Source organism: Erinaceus europaeus, chromosome 9 (assembly GCF_950295315.1).
Source record: "Erinaceus europaeus chromosome 9, mEriEur2.1, whole genome shotgun sequence".
Lineage (NCBI taxonomy): Eukaryota > Metazoa > Chordata > Mammalia > Eulipotyphla > Erinaceidae > Erinaceus > Erinaceus europaeus.
In genome coordinates this window covers 19,957,853-19,976,583 of record NC_080170.1, presented here as the reverse complement: position 1 = coordinate 19,976,583, position 18,731 = coordinate 19,957,853, and the positions used below count along the sequence as shown (strand labels likewise).

General features: G+C 39.3%; 1 protein-coding gene and 1 long non-coding RNA gene across 2 annotated transcripts in view; both read left to right on the top strand.

The window, feature by feature from the left end:
• The window catches only part of LOC103119633 (uncharacterized), a 301,172-nt gene that overhangs the window by 153,200 nt on the left and 129,241 nt on the right, over positions 1-18,731 (top strand). The window lies entirely within an intron of this gene.
• Positions 574-18,569, top strand: LOC132540158 (butyrophilin-like protein 2). Its single transcript, XM_060196927.1, has 3 exons — positions 574-818; positions 5,189-5,536; positions 18,212-18,569. The coding sequence occupies exons 1-3, from the start codon at positions 752-754 to the stop codon at positions 18,520-18,522; spliced, it is 726 nt and encodes a 241-aa protein (XP_060052910.1). The 5' UTR covers positions 574-751; the 3' UTR covers positions 18,523-18,569.

Here is an 18,731-nt window from a genome sequence, read left to right as displayed (position 1 = left end):
TGAAGCAGGTCTGCAGGTGTCTTTCTCTCCTGCTCTCTGTCTTCCCCTCCTCTCTCCATTTCTCTCCGTCCTATCCAACAACAACAACAACAATAAAACTACAACAATAAAACAACAAGGGCAACAAAAGGGAATAAATAAATAAATAAAAAAAGAAAATCTATCTGGATATACTACCCTTGGTTGAAACCCCTTTACATTGAGTGATCGATAGATAACTTGCCATTCTCTTCTGGCTTTTAGAGTTTGTGTGGAGAATCTGCTGATAATATGGGTTTTCCCCCGTATGTGACTTTTTGTTTTTCTCTTGTAGCCTTCAGGACTCTTTCTTTATGCTTACTTCTTGCCATTGTAATTATGATGTTTCTTCAGGTTTGAGCCATTTCTATTTGGAACTTTTTGATTCATACTTATATATGGTATGGTTAACAACTGTTGATAGAAACTTTTTTATTTCCACAAAGATATGGTAAGTAACAATGGTTGTATGCTCTTTTTAACAGTACAGCCCCATTAAAATCCTTCTAAATTTTATTGTGTATAATTCCATCCTGCTAGCTAATGTATAAATTCTGTAGTTGGAAGTACCGTGTTTGTTCACTGCTCACCCACTGAGGGGATCCTGACTCTGGTCCTGACCAGGCAGCTTTCTCCTCAGGCCCCAGAGTTCCAGGAAGAGTGTGGAGGGAGTGAGCAGCCCCCAGGCCTGTGAGCACCTGACCCTGCACCCTGAGAGGAGCCCTGAGCTGAGATGCAGCCCTGGTGTGTGGGCATCAGCACCCTCCTGCTCTCAGCCCTGCTTCCCTGGCCAGGCGCAGGTGAGTGGGAAGGGCTGTCACTGTCTGCTGATGCTGGGGCCTGGCTGGGGGTGGAGATTGTGGACTTAGTGTCATGGTATGTTCCCAGGGCTTTGCCTTTTTTCTTGAAGTTTTTTGACTGTTTTTCCTTCAGCCTGTGCTTTTCTTTCAGTAGCTGAGGATTTTCCTTAAAAATACTTTTTTTTCTTGGATTTGTCAGTATAAACTAATGCATTGAATGCAAGGCTAGTTTATAACCTCTAAATAACATAAAAGTAAAGTTCTAACTTACTCTGTTTCCAGTCTGCTGAGTGTCCCATGTCCCCTCCTACAGCTGCACTAGGAAAGGCCAGTGTGTATGCTGCCCACTGCTCTCAGCACCTGGACTCATCTCCCCTGAGCCCCTGTTACACTAAGAGTCTCAGTGCTGTCCCTCCTGAGCTAGGAGCTGTGTCCTGTGTCCCTGTCCTGACTTGCACTTCTTCCCCCTGGAGCTGGACTTGACCTTCAGCTTCTCACCTGCCTGTTTGCATTACAACTCCTTCACTGAGGTTTCCTCTTGGCCCCACTTTCTTTCTTTAAAAAAATTTTTTTTATTTATAAAAAGGAAACATTGACTAAACCATAGGATAAGAGGGGTTTAACCCCACACAATTCCCACCACCAGATCTCCATATCCCCTCCCCTCCCCTGACAGTTTTCCTATTCTTTATCCCTTTGGGAGTATGGACCCAAGGTCATTGTGGGGTGCAGAGGTGGAAGATCTGGCTTCTGGAATTGCTTCTAATTCCATGAACATGGGTGCTGAACATGGGCGTTGATTGGTTGACCCATACTTCTAGTCTGCCTCTCTCTTTCCCTAGTAGGGTGAGGCTCTGGAGAGGCGAAGCTCCAGGACACATTGGTGGGGTCGTCTGCTCAGGGAAGTCTGGTCAGCATCATGCTAGTATCTGGAACATGGTGGCTGAAAGAGAGTTAACATACAAAGCCAAACAAATTATTGATCAATCATGGACCTAAAGGCTGGAATAGTGCACATGAAGAGTTGGGGGGGGGGTGGCTCCTTCATTTTGTAGATAGCTAGTAGGCATATTTTATTATATTACAAAGGACCTATAGCTATACTAGTTTTTCTTTTTCTTTTTTTCCCCTGATCAGCCACATTTTCTTTCTTTCTTTATATATATATTTTATAGAAACTGCCAGGCTGTCTTCCTTCCTTCTTTCCTTCCTTCCTTTCTTTTTTCCTTTCTTTCTCCCTTTCTTTCTTTTTATTTATTGATTTAATAGTGGTCAACAAGACTGTAGGACAAGAGGGGTACAATTCCACACACTCCCCACCACCTTGTTCTTCTTCAGGCTATCGTGGCTAAGGCTGCACTACTTTTCACTGTGGGCCTGCGTCTGCTCCATATGTCTCCCACTTCCTTTGATCCAGTAGAATAGCAGCATACGCCTTCATGGAAAAGGCAGAGGGGAGGCTGGACAATAGCACACCTGATTAAGTATACAAAGCACCATGTGCAAGAACCCAGGTTCAAACCCCTGCTCCCCTCTCCCTACCTGCAGGGGGAACACTTCATGAATAGTGAAGCTGGTGCTTCTCTTTCTCCCTCTATATCTCCCTTCTGCTCTCAATTTCTTTCTGTCCTGTCAAAGAAAAAAAAAAAAACAGGGGTGGAGAATGATGAGGGAAATGGTCACCAGGAGTGATGGATTCATAATGCAGGCACCAAGCCCCAGCTTAACCTACAGGACAAGAAAGAAGTAGCTAGGTCAATGGTACATAGTGCAATTATTATAAAGAATGAAAGAAAGAGAGAAAAGAAAATAAAAGGCAGAGACACATGAAGGTGAGTAGAAATGACATTTCTCAGGAGCTGGGCTTGCTGGTACACAGTGATAATGAGCCAAAGCAAAGCACTGCTCAGTTCTGGCTTCTGATGCTGGGGACTGGACTTAGGATCTATGGAACCTTAAGCACGAAATATTACTTACTACCTATGATGCTATCTCCTGGACCATCAGACGATAGAATTTTAAAATTAGCTTGTGATCTTAATGGTTACCTCAGAAGTCTCCCTCTCTCTCTTTCTCTCTCTGAGAGAGGGGGAGTAAAGAGAGTGGGTAGAGAGAGTAAGTAAAAGAGGTATATCACTGAAGCTTCCTTCAGTGTGGTGGGGGGCCAGACTCAAACCTGGGTTATGCATATGGTAAAGCAATGCACAATTCAAATGAGTTATATCTCTGGCTCACCTAGAAATTTACAGACTTGAATGACATGTTTCTGGCCAACTTTTTTTCCATTTCCATTAACTCACATTTCAAGGTACACTTTCTTAATACATTTATCTATTATGAACAAAGAAGACAAAAAGAAAGGAATTAAATACTTGTAGGGGTCTTTGTGCTATTTTTCCTTAAACATCCATCTATCTGTCTATCATCTATCTATCTACCTATCTATCTATTTATCTTTTTTTTTTGTACCTCCAGGGTTATCATTGGGGCTCAGTGCCTGCACTACTAATCCACTGCTCCTGGAGGCCATTTTTCCCATTTTGTTGCTCTTGTTGTTTATTATTATTGTTACTGTTGTTGTTGGATAGGACAGAGAGAAATAGAGGAGGAAGTCAGAGAGGAGAGAAAGACAGACACCTGATGTCGGGCAGAGCTTCACTGATGGGAGACAGACGACCAGGGACTCATGGTTGAGCTGTACGCAGTATCTCTTTATTCATGCAGGATGCAGCGCAATCTATACCAAGCTAAGCTAAACTCTCCAGCCACATTTTCAATAGTATCTTCCCACCACATCTTCCACATCCCTGGTTCAGTTTATTCCTTGAGCTGAACTTCCACCGTCTCTCCATCAGTCTTATGCAGATTTCCTGCCCTCTGTGTGTTTCCCAACACTGCTCTAGGGTTTCTCTCAAGCATGTTTTTCTTAAAAAAAAAAACTCAGAGTAATGACAAAATTGTATCTGTAATTGTAAATATTCATCTATTATTTCTGATTATACTCTAGTAAAAGTATATACTCTATATACATAGAAGGCTACTACCTGACAAAGACATGTTTTTGTTTATACATGTGACTATCTCAGTGAGGATAATCAACCCAGACTCAAAGCCCCTGTTATGAAATACTTAATATTTTTGCTAAACCACTCTACAGTCAGTCAATCCTAGGGTCTCATTTGGGATGAGGTGTGAGCTCACTCCTGAGATATTCCTTTTCTCCTTCCTCTTCTTCTTTTAATAATTTTTGATTTGTTATTAACAGCTTGTTAAAATATTGTAAGACTATAGTGTATAGTTAATTACACACCACACCACCACAGAAGTTCTGCATCCCCACCGTCTCACCTCCCAAAGATAATCACCATAGTGCTGATATTCTTGGTTGTAATATGTACATCTCGTGTAACCCAAGTGGTGATTGCACAAGCGAATACAACTGTTTCCTCCCTGATTTTGGGAATAACCTTTTGTAGCTTGTTGAGTACAATCCCCTTTATGAGTCAGTTTGGGAGACTTTTCATCTTTCTCACTTTTCCACCCATGCTGATAAATGAATTTGTTATTAAAAACAGGTGATGCTCAGTTCCATGCAAATGTACTCACAGTCACAGAGACTGATAGCACTGCATCTGTATTTCCATTTGGTAGTAGGGCACTGCTTTGTCTTAATCCAGCAGTAGGCTCTAACAACACCTGGGTGTCCAGCCATTTCTTTCAGTTCAGTCCTGACAGAAGCTGCTCAGAGTGCAGACTCAGAAGCTGGTTCAGCTAGTAGAGCACTGGACTCACATGTGTGAGGTTCCTGGTTTGATCCCCAGCATGGCATGTTCCAGAGTCATGTTCTGGCTTCTTTCCCCACACCAGCCTTAATACCATCACTTCTGATACTCTTCCATATGAAATAAATTAGTGTTTTTTATAAAAACTAAAAAAATTAATAAACACAATTATCACTCAGTAAATTTCAAATATTTGAGGACATTTGGGTTGAAGGACCTGATGTAGTCATTTCTCTTAGACAATAATATTGTTGTATTACAGAGTCAGAATCCTGGAAAGTAACAAAGTGGTTAAGCTTTGAATTTGCAAAATAGAAGCCCTGAATTAGATTCTGGACACTGCATGTGCTATGCAATGTCAGGTTTTTCCACATGGCCCCAAGCACACAGGTCCTGTTCACTACAGCTGAGTCCCCTCCCAGGACACAAAAGAGTTTAAGTAATCACTTTGCAGTGCACTATGGGGGGTAGCAGTTATCTTTTAAACTATAACATTGCTTTTTGGTTGAAATTTAATAGATAAAGTTTGAAAATATCCTTATCAGAAAGTCCCAGAAATGGGTTCACAAATTTCTCCTTTACCTCCAGGTGAATTCCGTGTGCTAGGCCCAGGAGCACCTGTCATTGCCTCAGTTGGGAAAGAAGCTGTGCTGCCCTGTCACCTCAGCCCAGAGACAGATGCTGAGGGCATGGAGGTGACCTGGTTCCAAATGGATCCTCCAGCTCTGGTGCATCATTATGCTGCTTCCAAGGATCATCTGGAGGACCAAAGCCCACAGTACCGAGGGAGGACAGAGTTCCTGAAGGAGAACATCAACACAGGGCAGGTGGCCCTGAGGATCCATCCCATCCTCCCTTCAGATGATGCAGAGTACAGGTGTTACATTGCAAGCCCCACATTCGAAAATGAAGCAGAATTCAAGTTGTTGGTGACAGGTGAGTCTCTGGATTGAAAACTCTCAAATAAGTTCTAGGAATTTTTAGTATTATTTTGGGAACAAAAATATACAGTGTTGGAAGAGAAACTGGATATTGGTGACTAGACAGTGAAAATTTGATCATCAGAAGCCAAGATGTTAAAGAATGTTGATCCAAATTTTATATCTTCATTCCTCTGACTGCATAGAGAATATCATTCTGGACTGACAGGAGTTGGACTAGGTTCTCATACTTGGGAATTCAACAGTTCATCTACTCTGCCACCTCCTGAGTTACATGTTTTCAGTTTCTTTTTAAATATCTTATATTTGTTCATTTGATAGAGATAGAGAGAAGTCAAGAGGGAAGGGAAGTTAGAGAAGAAGAGATTAAGAGAGACACCTGCAGCACTGCTTCATCTCTTGCAAAACTTTCCTCCTGCAGGTGGGAGCTGGGGGCTTTTGCTGGCCCATGTGCACTTCTTTTGTTAGGTTTATTCCTAGATATTTTATTGTTTATGTTGCTATTGTAAAAGGAATTGATTTCTTCTTCTAATTTAGTGTTTGCATAGAGGAATGTCATTGATTTTGTATGTTAATTTTATAACCTGACACATTGCTGTATTGCCTGATAATTTCCAAGAGCTTCCTGCTGGCTTCTTTAGTCTTTTTCTTTTTTTAAAATTTTTTTATTTATACAAAGGAAACATTGACAAAACCATAGGATAAGAGGGGTACAACTTCGCACAATTTCCACCACCAGAACTACGTATTCCATCCCCTCTCCTGATAGCTTTCCTATTCTTTAACCCTCTGGGAGTATGGACTCAAGGTCATTGTGGGATGTAGAAGGTTGAAGGTCTGGCTTCTGTAATTGCTCCTCCTCTGAACATGGGCGTTGATAAGTTGATCCATACTCCCAGCCTGTCTTTCTCTTCTTTAATCTTTTCTATGTATACTATCATGTCATCTGCAAATAGGGTGAGTTTGACTTCTCTTCCAATCTGTATCCCTTTAATTCTTTGCTCCTGCCTGATTGCTATGCCAAGAACTTCCAACATTATGTTGACTAGTAATGGTGATAGTGGGCAGCCCTGTGTAGTGCCTGATCTGAGGGGAAATGCTTCCAGTTTTTCACCATTGAGCATGATGTTGACTGTACATTTGTTATATATAGACTTCACTATCTTTAAGAATTTTCTATCTATTCCCATTTTTGTAGGATTTTGATCATAAAGGGACATTAGATTTTGTCAAAGGCTTTCTCTGCATCTATTGATATGACCATGTGGTTTTTGGTCTTGATTTTATTCATGTGATGTATCACATTGATTGATTTATATATATTGACCCAAATTTGCCTCCCTGAGATAAACCCCAGGGTCATGATGAACAATCTTTTTAATATACTGTTGTATCCAGTTGGCTTGAATTTTGTTCAATATTTATCACCTATGTTTATCAGAGATATTGGTCTATAGTCTTTTTTGGTTGTGTCCCTGTCTGTATTTGTATGAGGGTGATGCTGACTTCTTAGAAGCTGGAAGGGAGTATTTCTGTGTCTTTAGTGATTTGGAAGGCAAACGCTAGAAGAAGAAAAAGTGATTTGGAAGAGCTTTAAATGTAGAGATATTAACTCTTCCTTAACGGTTTTGTAGAATTTATTTGTAAAACCATCTGGTCCAGGACTTTTATTCTTGGGAAGGCTTTTGTTTCAATTTCTTTGGCTGTGATTGGCTTGTTCATATTTTCTAGTTCTTCTTTGTTTAATTTTGGAAGTTTGTAGGTATCTAGTAACTTGTCCATTTCTTCCAGGTTCTCTAGTTTGGTGGCATATTGTTCTTCATAGAAGCCTCATGTGATACTTTGGATTTCTGTGGTGTCTGCTGTGATATCTCCTCTTTCATTTTCAAGTCTATTTGTTTAAGTCTTCTTCCCCTCCTCTTTTTCTTTAGTAAGCCTGGCTAAAGTTTTTTTTTCTTTTCAATTTTGTTTACTTTTTCAAAGAACCAACAGTTAGCTTTGTTGATTTTTTTATGGCTATCTTATTTTCTTTTTTAAAAAATACATATTTATTTATTTTCCCTTTTGCTGCCCTTGTTTTTTTATTATTGTTGTAGTTATTATTATTGATGTCATCATTGTTAGATAGGACAGAAAGAAGTGGAGAGAGGAGGGAAGACAGAGGGAGGGGGAGAGAAAGATAGACACTTGCAGACCTATGGTCCCTGTGCTTTGCGCCACATGAGCTTAACCCACTGAGCCACCGCCCAACCCCTAAATAGGCTATTTACTTGAGCTTTTTCTTGTTTCCTAATGTGTGTTTGTATGGCTATGAACTTCCCTCTCAGTACTGCTTTAGCTGTTTCCCAAACATTTTAATAGCTTGTGCTTTCATTTTCATTGGTTTCTCAAAACATTTTAATTTATTACTGAATTTTGTCTTTGACCCAGTAGTTAAGTAGTATATTGTTGAGTTTCCATATTTTGGGAATTTTACTGATTTCTTATTTGTTGTTATGTGCTAATTTATTTCCACTGGGGTCTGAGAAGATGCTTGGGATGATGTCAATGCTCTGGAATTTGCTGAAAATTTTCTTTATGGCCTAACATATCCTTATAAATGGCCCATATAGACAAGTAGAATTTGTATTCTACTTTCTTGGCATGAATGACTCTGAAAATGTTCAATAGTTCTAGTTTATCTATTTTTTCATTTATCTCCCTTGTTTCTTTATTGATTCTATTCTTTGATCATCTGTCAAGTTGGGAGAATGCATTGCCGAAGTCTCCTACTATTACTGTATTGCTACTGGTATGTTGCTATAGCTGTTCCAGTATGTTGCTATAGCTGTTCCAGTATTTGATGTATTTGGATGGCCACTCATTGTTGCATAGATGTTGATAATTTTAAGTCTTCTTGGTTGACGGCTACTCTGAGCTTTAAGAAGTATTTAGACCTATTTTTCATTACTTATTTATTTTAAAGTTTATCATTTCAGATATAAGAATAGGTGTTCCTGCCCTTTCTTGTGGTCCATTAGCTTGTATGATAGTTTTCTATTCTTTCACTTTGAGTCAGTATTTGCCATGTTGAGTTATGTGGGATTTCTGCAGAGAACAAGTCTTTGTATTGTGTTTTCTATTCCATATTTCTATGCTGTGCTTTTTATTGGGTGAATTCAGTCCACTAACATTTATTGGTATTATAGATTTAAAATATTTTAATGACACTATTATAAACTTTTAGAATGTTCTGATGTATGGCACATTTATGGTGATGTCATGATTGTTTATAGGAGAACTTTCAGAATTTCTTGCAGGGCAGGCTTGGTGATAGTTGATCCTTTCAACTGTTGCTTTTCTGAGAAGGCTTTCATGCCTCCATCTGGTCTGAATGACAGTCTAGCAGGATACAATATTCTTGTTTAAAAGCCTTTCTCATTGAGTGCTTCATATATATATATATCTCACCATTCTCTTCTGGCCTTTAGAGTTTGTGTGGAGAAATCTGCTGCTAATCTTATGGGTTTGTCTCCATATGTGACTGTTTTTCTCACATAGACTTAAGGATCTTTTCTTTATCTTTATTCATTTCCATTCTTAATATGTGTTTTGGACTTTTTAGGTCTGGGTTAATTCTATTTTGGACCCTCTGGGATTCTTTCATCTTTATGTACTTTATGCTGTCTAGGGTAGGGAAGTTCTCAGCTATTATATCCTATAGAATGCTTTCTTCCCCTCCCTCTATTTCTTCCTCTGGTAATTCCATAATGCATATATTACTTCTTTTGAAATCATCCCATATGTCTCTCTTGTTGTTTTAAGTATCTCTTAATCTCTTTTTGAGATTGCTTACTTCTTTTTTAGTTTTCTCTAATTCATCCTCAATCATGATAATTCTGTTTTCTGCCCCTGTTATTCTGCTCTCTCTTTTCTCTGATGTTTTCAGTAGTTCAACTATTTTTTTACACTGTTGAGATACTGTATTAGCCTGTTCAGCTAGTTGTGCTCTTAACTAGCTATTTAAGATTTCAACACTCTAATTACCTCAAGATAATTAGTGTTTCCTTTCAGGGTCTCATTTATTGTTTCCCATTTTTTATGACATTACTTTCAAAAGCTTTTCTCATACCTGTAATTACTGAATCAATTAGTGTTTGAATGATGTCCTGATTCTTATGTGCTTCTACCTTTTTGGGACTTATATCTGGGCTTTTATCCTAGTTTATTTCTCCAGTGTTTCTTATTGGTTTAACCATTATGATTGGTGGATTATGAGGCCTCTCCCTTACTATTTTTCAATCCACCCAACATCAGTATAGGGTTTCTCTGCTCCTGCTCCAGTTTCTGAAGGGCAGAAGCAATGAAAACTCTGGTGAGTTTTAGGTGATTCTCTCCTCCATTCAGTAGTCTTTTTGTTGATAAAACTCAGAATGGAGGTGTTACATCAACTGACAAACTACTGGATTGGCAACAGCCACTCCTAAGTATGCTTTTAGCTCCAAAAAACCTCTTCTTAAGCCCCTACCTATGAGCCACACATATTAGCACTCACCCACGACTTGGTGGGTTCCAAAAGTATTCATAGTCTTATCTTGTTGCATCTCTGGTTATACTCTTTGCTATTCTGAGATGACCATGGAGAGAAAAACATAGTTGCTGATACTTCATAGTCAAACCTCTAGAATCTTTTTTTTTTTGTTTAAACATTCTGTAGCTGCAAAGAGAAATACTGAGGGAATGGGGAGTTAGAGAGTGATAGAGAGACACATAGACATGCAACACTTCTTCACTTCTCATGAAGCTTCCCCTTTGCAGGTAGATTCCAGGGAATTGGTCCTAGGAACTTGAACCTGGGTCCTCATCCACTGTTATGTGTACGCTCATCAAGGAATATCACTATCTGCCCCATTAATTCACTGAGAAATGATTCACAGCCACTGTGCTCCAACCCTTGACAACAGAGAAAGAGGGAGGGACTGATGCCCCTCTTTCCTTTAGGAAATACTCTAGGAGAAACACAGCATTCCCACCATTGCACATCACTTTCAACAACATTTCTTCAATGCAGAGCAGGTTGGAGCACAAAGTCTTTACCTGACAGGCACACCCACAGTGAAGACTATCTTCTTAGAAATTGTACTAGCCAGCAAGGTGACTACTAGCCTCAGGCTCCACCTCTATTGAACTGATGTTAATTACAATGTGAAAGTTAGGTTGTACACTGACCACACCAATATTTCAAGGGCTTGCAGCTCCCTCTGACTGTATGTCTGACCAGCATCAATGGTGAGAGCTTTCCCAGCATGCCAGGAAGGCCATACTGGAAAGCAAAGCAGAAAGGGGAGATGGTTATTTAGGACCAACTAATAAATTGTCACAGAAACCAGTTACTGCTGTTCTTCTGTAACTCTCAGGTTGCACACAGAATGACAGAGTATTCTGCTACCCACTGTTAAGACTCACCAGTTAGCTATTACAGAAGTCATAACTCCCATCTTCTGTACCACAAAAAGTATTTTGATTTATATTCCCAGAGGGACAAAGAATAGGGAAGTTTCTAAAGAAGGGGATAGAGCATGAAAATCTAGTGGGTGCAACAATATGGAATTATATCCCTACTATCTTATAATCTTGTAGATCAATATTAAAACATGAATAAAAATAAATCATAAAAAAGAATCACCACTTAGGGCTCAGTGATAGATCATCTGGGAGTGCATCTTCTTCTCCACATGTTGACCTAGGTTTGATCTTAGTAACTAGGGTGCCAGGGAAGGTTTAGTGCTATAGGTCTATTTCTCTTTCAGTCAATACATTAGGAATAGTGAAATAAATTAATTAATGAGAAGGCAGGGATAGGTAGCATAATGATTAAGCAAAAAGAAAGAGATTTTCATGCCTAAGTCTCAGAAGTCCCAGGTTCAATCCCCCACATCACCATAAGCCAGAGCTGAACAGTGCTCTGGTTAAAAAAAAATAAATGAGTAATCACATTTTAATGCAGAAGCAGTAAAAATAAATGAGTAAATACAGACATATTTGGTGTGTGTACTTTATTCAGTCAATTCATTTTTTTTCACAAATTAGACTGTGATCAGTTTTTAATTTTTTTGTTTGTCATAAACAGTGACTTATACATAAGTATACTACAATAGAGTGGCTCCATAAAACTCCCTAACACCAAAGGTCTCTGTTCACACTCACTGTGGTGTTATTTAATCTCCATATTTATAAATAAGACTTGAGAGTCAGGGGGTTCCTGGAAGTTGGTGGACTGAGAAGCTGCTAGTGGCTTGAGCTCTGACCACATCTACTGGAAACGTTGCTACTGTAATTCCAGAGGTTGGTGAGTGCAATTGTCATAAAGGTATTTAGTACAGTGTTGCTTGTACTCAAGACACAACAACTGAGGAACAACAGAGCATATATAAAAAAAGAAACACATAAATCAAAAAAATGGGTAGATCAAAAACAAATAAAACTGCTACTAAAATGAATGAAGACAAGAGCCCAGAAGAAACTACAAATCAGCCAGAAGTAACCATAGATAAGAAAAGTATGCAAGCAATAATAAACTTATCAATCACAGAAATGAAAACAACACTGGAGGAAAGGAATAGCAGTATTAGGGAAACAACAGTTGAAACCCCCAAGGAAAATACTGATTATCTTGAGGCAATTAAAGAACTGAAAGCTGAAATAGCTGTAATGAAGAAAGAAGCTGAGGCAAGGGAAAGCAGACTAACAGAAGCAGAAAACAGAATTAGTCAGACAGAGGATGAGTTAGAGAAAACGAAGAAAGAGGTGAAAGAGCTTAAAAAGAGATTGAGAGACACTGAAAACAACAACAGAGACATATGGGATGATCTCAAAAGAAGTAACATTCATATAATTGGCCTGCCAGAGGAAGAAAGAGAGGAAGGGGAAGCAAAGATTCTAGAGGAAATAATAGAAGAAAACTTCCCAGACCTGAATAACAGAAAGGACATCAAGATTCAAGAGGCCCAGAGAGTACCAAACAGAATCAACCCAGACCTGAAGACACCAAGACACGTCACAGTCACAATGAGAAGAAATAAGGATAAAGAAAGGATCCTAAAGGCTGCAAGAGAGAAACAAAAAGTCACATACAAGGGAAAACCCATAAGATTATCTGCAGACTTCTCCACTCAAACTCTAAAAGCCAGAAGGGAATGGCAAGATATCTATGGAGCCCTGAATGAAAAAGGGTTTCAACCAAGGATAATATATCCTGTTAGACTTTCATTCAAACTAGATTGAGGGATCAAAACCTTCTTAGACAAACAACAGTTAAAGGAGGCAACCATCACCAAGCTGGCCCTGAAAGAGGTACTAAAAGACCTCTTATAAACAAGAACATTACTATAATACTTGCAATATATCAGAGCAAACAATTTTTTTAGAACAATGGCACTACAATACATTAAATCCATAATATCAATAAATGTCAATGGCTTAAACTCACCCATCAAAAGGCACAGGGTGGGGGGATGGATCAGAAAACATAACCCAACCATATGCTGCTTGCAAGAATCCCATCTGTCACAACAAGATAAACACAGACTTAAAGTGAAAGGATGGAAAACTATCATACAGGCTAACGGACCACAAAAAAGGGCAGGAACAACCATTCTCATCTCAGACACGATAGATTTTAAATTAAATAAAGTAATAAAAGATAGGCAAGGACATTACATAATGATTAGAGGATCAATCAGCCAAGAAGATTTAACAATTATTAACATCTATGCACCCAATGAGGGACCATCTAAATACATTAAGCACCTAATGAAAGAATTTCAAAAATACATCAATAGTAATACAATAATAGTGGGAGACTTCAATACCCCACTCTCACACTTAGACAGATCAACAAAGCAGAGAACCAATAAAGATACAAGAGAATTGAATGAAGAGATTGACAGACTAGACCTCTTGGACATTTTCAGAGTCCTTCATGCCAAAGAAACTGGAATACACCTTATTTTCAAATCCACATAACATATACTCAAGGATAGACCACATGTTAGGCCACAAAGACAGCATCAATAAATTCAAGAGCATTGAAATCATCCCAAGTATCTTCTCAGACCACAGTGGAGTAAAACTAACATTTAACAACAAACAGAAAATTATTAAAAGTCACAGAATTTGGAAACTAAACAACATACTCCTTAAGAACCACTGGGTCAGAGACTCACTCAAGCAGGAAATTCAAATGTTTCTGGAAACAAATGAAAATGAAGACACAACCTATCAAAATATTTGGGACACAGCTAAAGCAGTACTGAGAGGGAAACTTATAGCCATACAATCACATATTAAACACCAAGAAGAAGCTCAAATGAACGACCTTACTACACACCTCAAGGACTTAGAGGAAGAGGAACAGAGGAACCCTTAAGCAACCAGAAGGACAGAAATCACGAAAGTTAGAGCAGAAATAAACAACATTGAAAAGAAAAGAACCATACAAAAGATAAATGAAGCCAAATGTTTGTTCTTTGAAAGATTAAACAAAATTGACAAACCCCTAGCCAGACTCACCAAACAAAAAAGAGAGAAGACTCAAATTAATAGAATTGTAAAAAATGCAGGAGATATCACAACTGACACCACAGAAATCCAGAGAATCCTGCAAAACTTCTATAAAGAACTATACGCCACCAAGCTAGAGAAGCTGGAAGAAATGGAACAATTCCTAGAAGCATATGCCCTTCCAAAACTGAACCAAGAAGAACTACAAAATCTAAATGCACCAATCACAGACAAAGAAATTCAAGCCGTTATTAAGAATCTCCCCAACAAGAAAAGTCCTGGACCAGATGGCTTCACAAATGAATTCTACAAAACTTTCAGGAAATAGTTAGTACCCATACTTCTTAAGCTTTTCCATAAGATTGAAGAAACAGGAATACTCCCTTCCACCTTCTATGAAGCCAATATCACCCTGATACCAAAAGCTGATAGGGACAGAACAAAAAAGGAAAACTACAGACCAATATCTCTGATGAACATAGATACCAAAATATTAAACAAGATCTTGGCCAACCGGATACAGCAACACATCAAAAAGATTGTTCATCATGACCAAGTGGGATTCATCCCAGGAATGCAAGGCTGGTTCAACATCCGTAAGTCAATCAATGTCATTCACCACATCAATAAAAGCGAAGCCAAAAACGACATGATTATCTCAATAGATGCAGAGAAAGCCTTTGACAAAATCCAACACCCATTCATGCTCAAAACTCTACAAAAAATGGGAATAGATGAGAAATTCCTCAAGATAGTGGAGTCTGTATATAACAAATCTACAGCCAACATCATACTCAATGGACAGAAGCTGAAAGCATTCCCCCTCAGATCAGGGGCTAGACAGGGCTGTCCACTGTCACCGTTACTCTTCCACATAGTATTGGGAGTTTGTGCCATAGCAATCAGGCAAGATAAAGGAATCAAAGGAATACAGATTGGAAGGGAAGAAGTCAAGCTCTCACTATTTGCAGATGATATGATAGTATACATAGAAAAACCTAAAGAATCCAGCAGAAAATTACTGGAAGTTATTAGGCACTATAGCAAGGTATCAGGCTACAAAATCAATTTACAAAAATCAGTGGCATTTTTTTATGCAAACACTAAATCTGAAGAAGAAGACATCCAGAAATCACTCCCATTTACTGTTTCAGCAAAATCAATCAAATACCTAGGAATAAAGTTGACCAAAGAAGTGAAAGACTTGTAAGCTGAAAACTATGAGTTGCTACTCAAGGAAATAGAAACTGATACTAAGAAATGGAAAGATATCCCATGCTCATGGATTGGAAGAATAAATATCATCAAAATAAATATTCTTCCCAGAGCCATATGCAAATTTATTGCAATACCCATCAAAGTTCCACCAAGCTTCTTTAAGAGAATAGAACAAACACTACAATCATTTATCTGGAACCTGAAAACACCTAGAATTGCCAAAACCATCTTGAGGAAAAGAAACAGAAATGGAGGCATCACACTCCCAGACCTTAAACTATATTATAAAGCCATCATCATCAAAACAGCATGGTACTGGAACAAAAATAGGCACACAGACCAGTGGAACAGAATTGAAAGCCCAGAAATAAATCCCCACACCTATGGACATCTAATCTTTGATAAGGGGGCCCAAAGGATTAAATGGAAAAAGGAGGCTCTCTTCAATAAATGGTGCTGGGATAACTGGGTTGTAACATACAGAAGAATGAAATTGAACCACTTTATCTCACCAGAATCAAAAATCAACTCCAAATGGATCAACGACCTAGATGTCAGACCAGAAACAATCAAATACTTAGAGGAAAACAATGGTAAAACAGTTTCCCACCTACACCTCAAGGACATCTTTGATGAATCAAACCCAATTGCAAGGAAGACTAAAGCAGAAACAAACCAATGGGACTACATCAAATTGAAAACCTTCTGCACATCCAAAGAAACTATCAAACAAACAAAGAGACCCCTCACAGAATGAGAGAAGATCTTCCCATGCCATACATCAGACAAGAAACTAATCACCAAAATATATAAAGAGCTCAGCAAACTTAGCACCAAAAAAGCAAATGACCCCATCCAAAAATGGGCAGTGGATATGAAAAAAACATTCACTACAGAGGAGACCCAAAAGGCTAACAAACATATGAAAAACTGCTCTAGGTCACTGATTGTCAGAGAAATGCAAATTAAGACAACACTAAGATACCACCTCACTCCTGTAAGAATGGCATACATCAAAAAGAACAGCAGCAACAAATGCTGGAGAGGTTGTGGGGACAGAGGAACCCTTTTACATTGCTGGTGGGAATGTAAATTGGTACAGCCTCTGTGGAGAGCAGTCTGGAAAACTCTCAGAAGGCTAGACATGGACCTTCCATATGATCCAGTAATTCCTCTCCTGGGGTTATACCCCTTGACTCCATAACACCCAACCAAAAAGAGGTGTGTACTCCTATGTTCATAGCAACACAATTCATAATAGCTAAAACCTGGAAGCAACCCAGGTGCCCAACAACAGATGAGTGGCTGAGAAAGCTGTGGTATATATACACAATGGAATACTATACAGCTGTCAAGAACAATGAACCCACCTTCTCTGACCCATCTTGGACAGAGTTAGAAGGAATTATGTTAAGTGAGCTAAGTCAGAAAGATAAAGATGAGTATGGGATGATCCCACTCATCAACAGAACTTGACTAAGAAGATCTGAAAGGGAAACTAAAAGCAGGACCTGACCAAATTATAAGTAGGGCACCAAAGTAAAAACCTTGTGGTGAGGGGTAGACATGCAGCTTCCTGGGACAGTGCAGGATGGGAGTGGGTGGGAGGGATGGGTCACAGTCTTTTAGTGGTGGGAAAGGTGTTTATGTACGCTCCTAGCAAAATGTAGACATATAAATCACTAGTTAATTAATTTGAGAGAGGGAAAATCAATTGTATGTCTCAAAGTTTTTCAAAACACAAACTGAATCCTTTTAATATATAGGCTGTGTATTTGATATGTGGACTCTCTCAAAAGCCTAGACCAAGTAGATCAGAAGCATCCAATAGCACAGCTATATACAAGATACTGGGTACTGTACAGCAAACCCTAACAAAAGGACTTTTCAAAGTTAACCCAATTACCAAATAATGTGATGATAACATTAACTATCGATTGTCTTTTTGAACCCTAAGACAGCAGGAACCTCACATCTCCACTATAGAGCCCCTACTTTCCCCAGTCCTGTAACCCTTGGATAGGGCTCACTTTCCCGTATGCCTCTCCCAATACATACCAAATAATGTTGCATCTGCCGATCACAACCTAACCAACGCAACGATTGCCACCTCAACATGCTTTACTTCAGACTGTGTCCAGAGACTTCACATGTGGAATGACAACCCTTCAGCTTCATTACTCGTGTGAGACCTTTCCTTTCATAGTATACTCTAATTTCATCTCAGGTGGTTCACTTTCTAACAAAGTCCCAAAACCTAGATATACACCAGTTTCTGTGAGAGAGAGCATATGTTCACACGTATCTATAAACTACTGCAAAATATATACCTAAAAGCAGAAGTACACTAGAGTTTGCAGTGAGTACCTCCCTAACACTTCCTCTCCACTATTCCGAGCTTTGGGTCCATGATTGCTCAACAATTTGTTTGGCTTTGTATGTTAACTCTCTTTTCAGTCACCAGGTTCCAGATGCCGTCAGGATGCTGGCCAGGCTTCCCTGGATTGAAGACCCCACCAATGTGTCCTGTAGCTCAGCTTCCCCAGAGACCCACCCTACTAGGGAAAGAGAGAGGCAGACTGAGAGTATGGACTGACCAGTCAACGCCCATGTTCAGCGGGGAAGCAATTACAGAAGCCAGACCTTCTACCTCTTGCAACCCTCAATGACCCTGGGTCCATGCTCCCAGAGGGATAGAGAATGTGAAAGCTATCAGGGGAGGGGGTGGGAAATGGAGATTGGGTGGTGGGAGTTGTGTGGAGTTGTATCCCTCCTACCCTATGTTTTTGTTAATTAATCCTTTCTTAAATAAAAAAAAAAGAATTGAGAGTAATAAAGATTAATCAGGAAGCACAAGCCGGCAGAAACTTCTTAAATAACCTACTTTTTCAGTCTCTTTTTTCCTTCCTAGCCTTAGGCACAGCTCCTAAGATTCACATTGAGCCTGGAGGCAATGGGGAGATGAAGCTGACCTGCACATCCAGGGGCTGGTACCCAGAGCCTGAGTTGCAATGGAGGAACCTCCAAGGACAGCAGTATTTGTCACCAGTCTCTGAGACGAAGACAGGAGCAGAGAATGGCCTGTTTCATGTGCAAACATCTGTTACTGTAGACACCAGGTCAAGAAATGTGTCCTGCATCATAAGGAACCCAGTCCTCAGTGAGGAGAAGGAAGCACACGTTTCTTTAGCAGGTCAGTGTCCTCCAGTGTCAGCATCCTGAGAGATCTCTGCTGAGTAAGGAGGGGACAGCCTCCAAGACCTGAGAGTGAAGGACCTTGGAGGATGCTCTACTCTAACCATTGTGTTTCTTAATGGAGAGCTTATGAAAGTTTGTCTTTTTTTTCATTTCTCTGACAGGGTATGTCACTATTTTTTTTTATTGTGATGTTTATAAGGTTTCAGAAGGCATCAAAGGATAGTTTACTTTCT

Bases quoted from the DNA above. Each gene is read 5' to 3' on its own strand.
- LOC132540158 (XM_060196927.1), top strand. From the start codon at position 752: ATGCAGCCCTGGTGTGTGGGCATCAGCACCCTCCTGCTCTCAGCCCTG. The intron at 819-5,188 runs GTGAGTGGGAAG...CTTTACCTCCAG, and splicing joins GCTTCCCTGGCCAGGCGCAG to GTGAATTCCGTGTGCTAGGC. The intron at 5,537-18,211 runs GTGAGTCTCTGG...TTTCCTTCCTAG, and splicing joins ATTCAAGTTGTTGGTGACAG to CCTTAGGCACAGCTCCTAAG.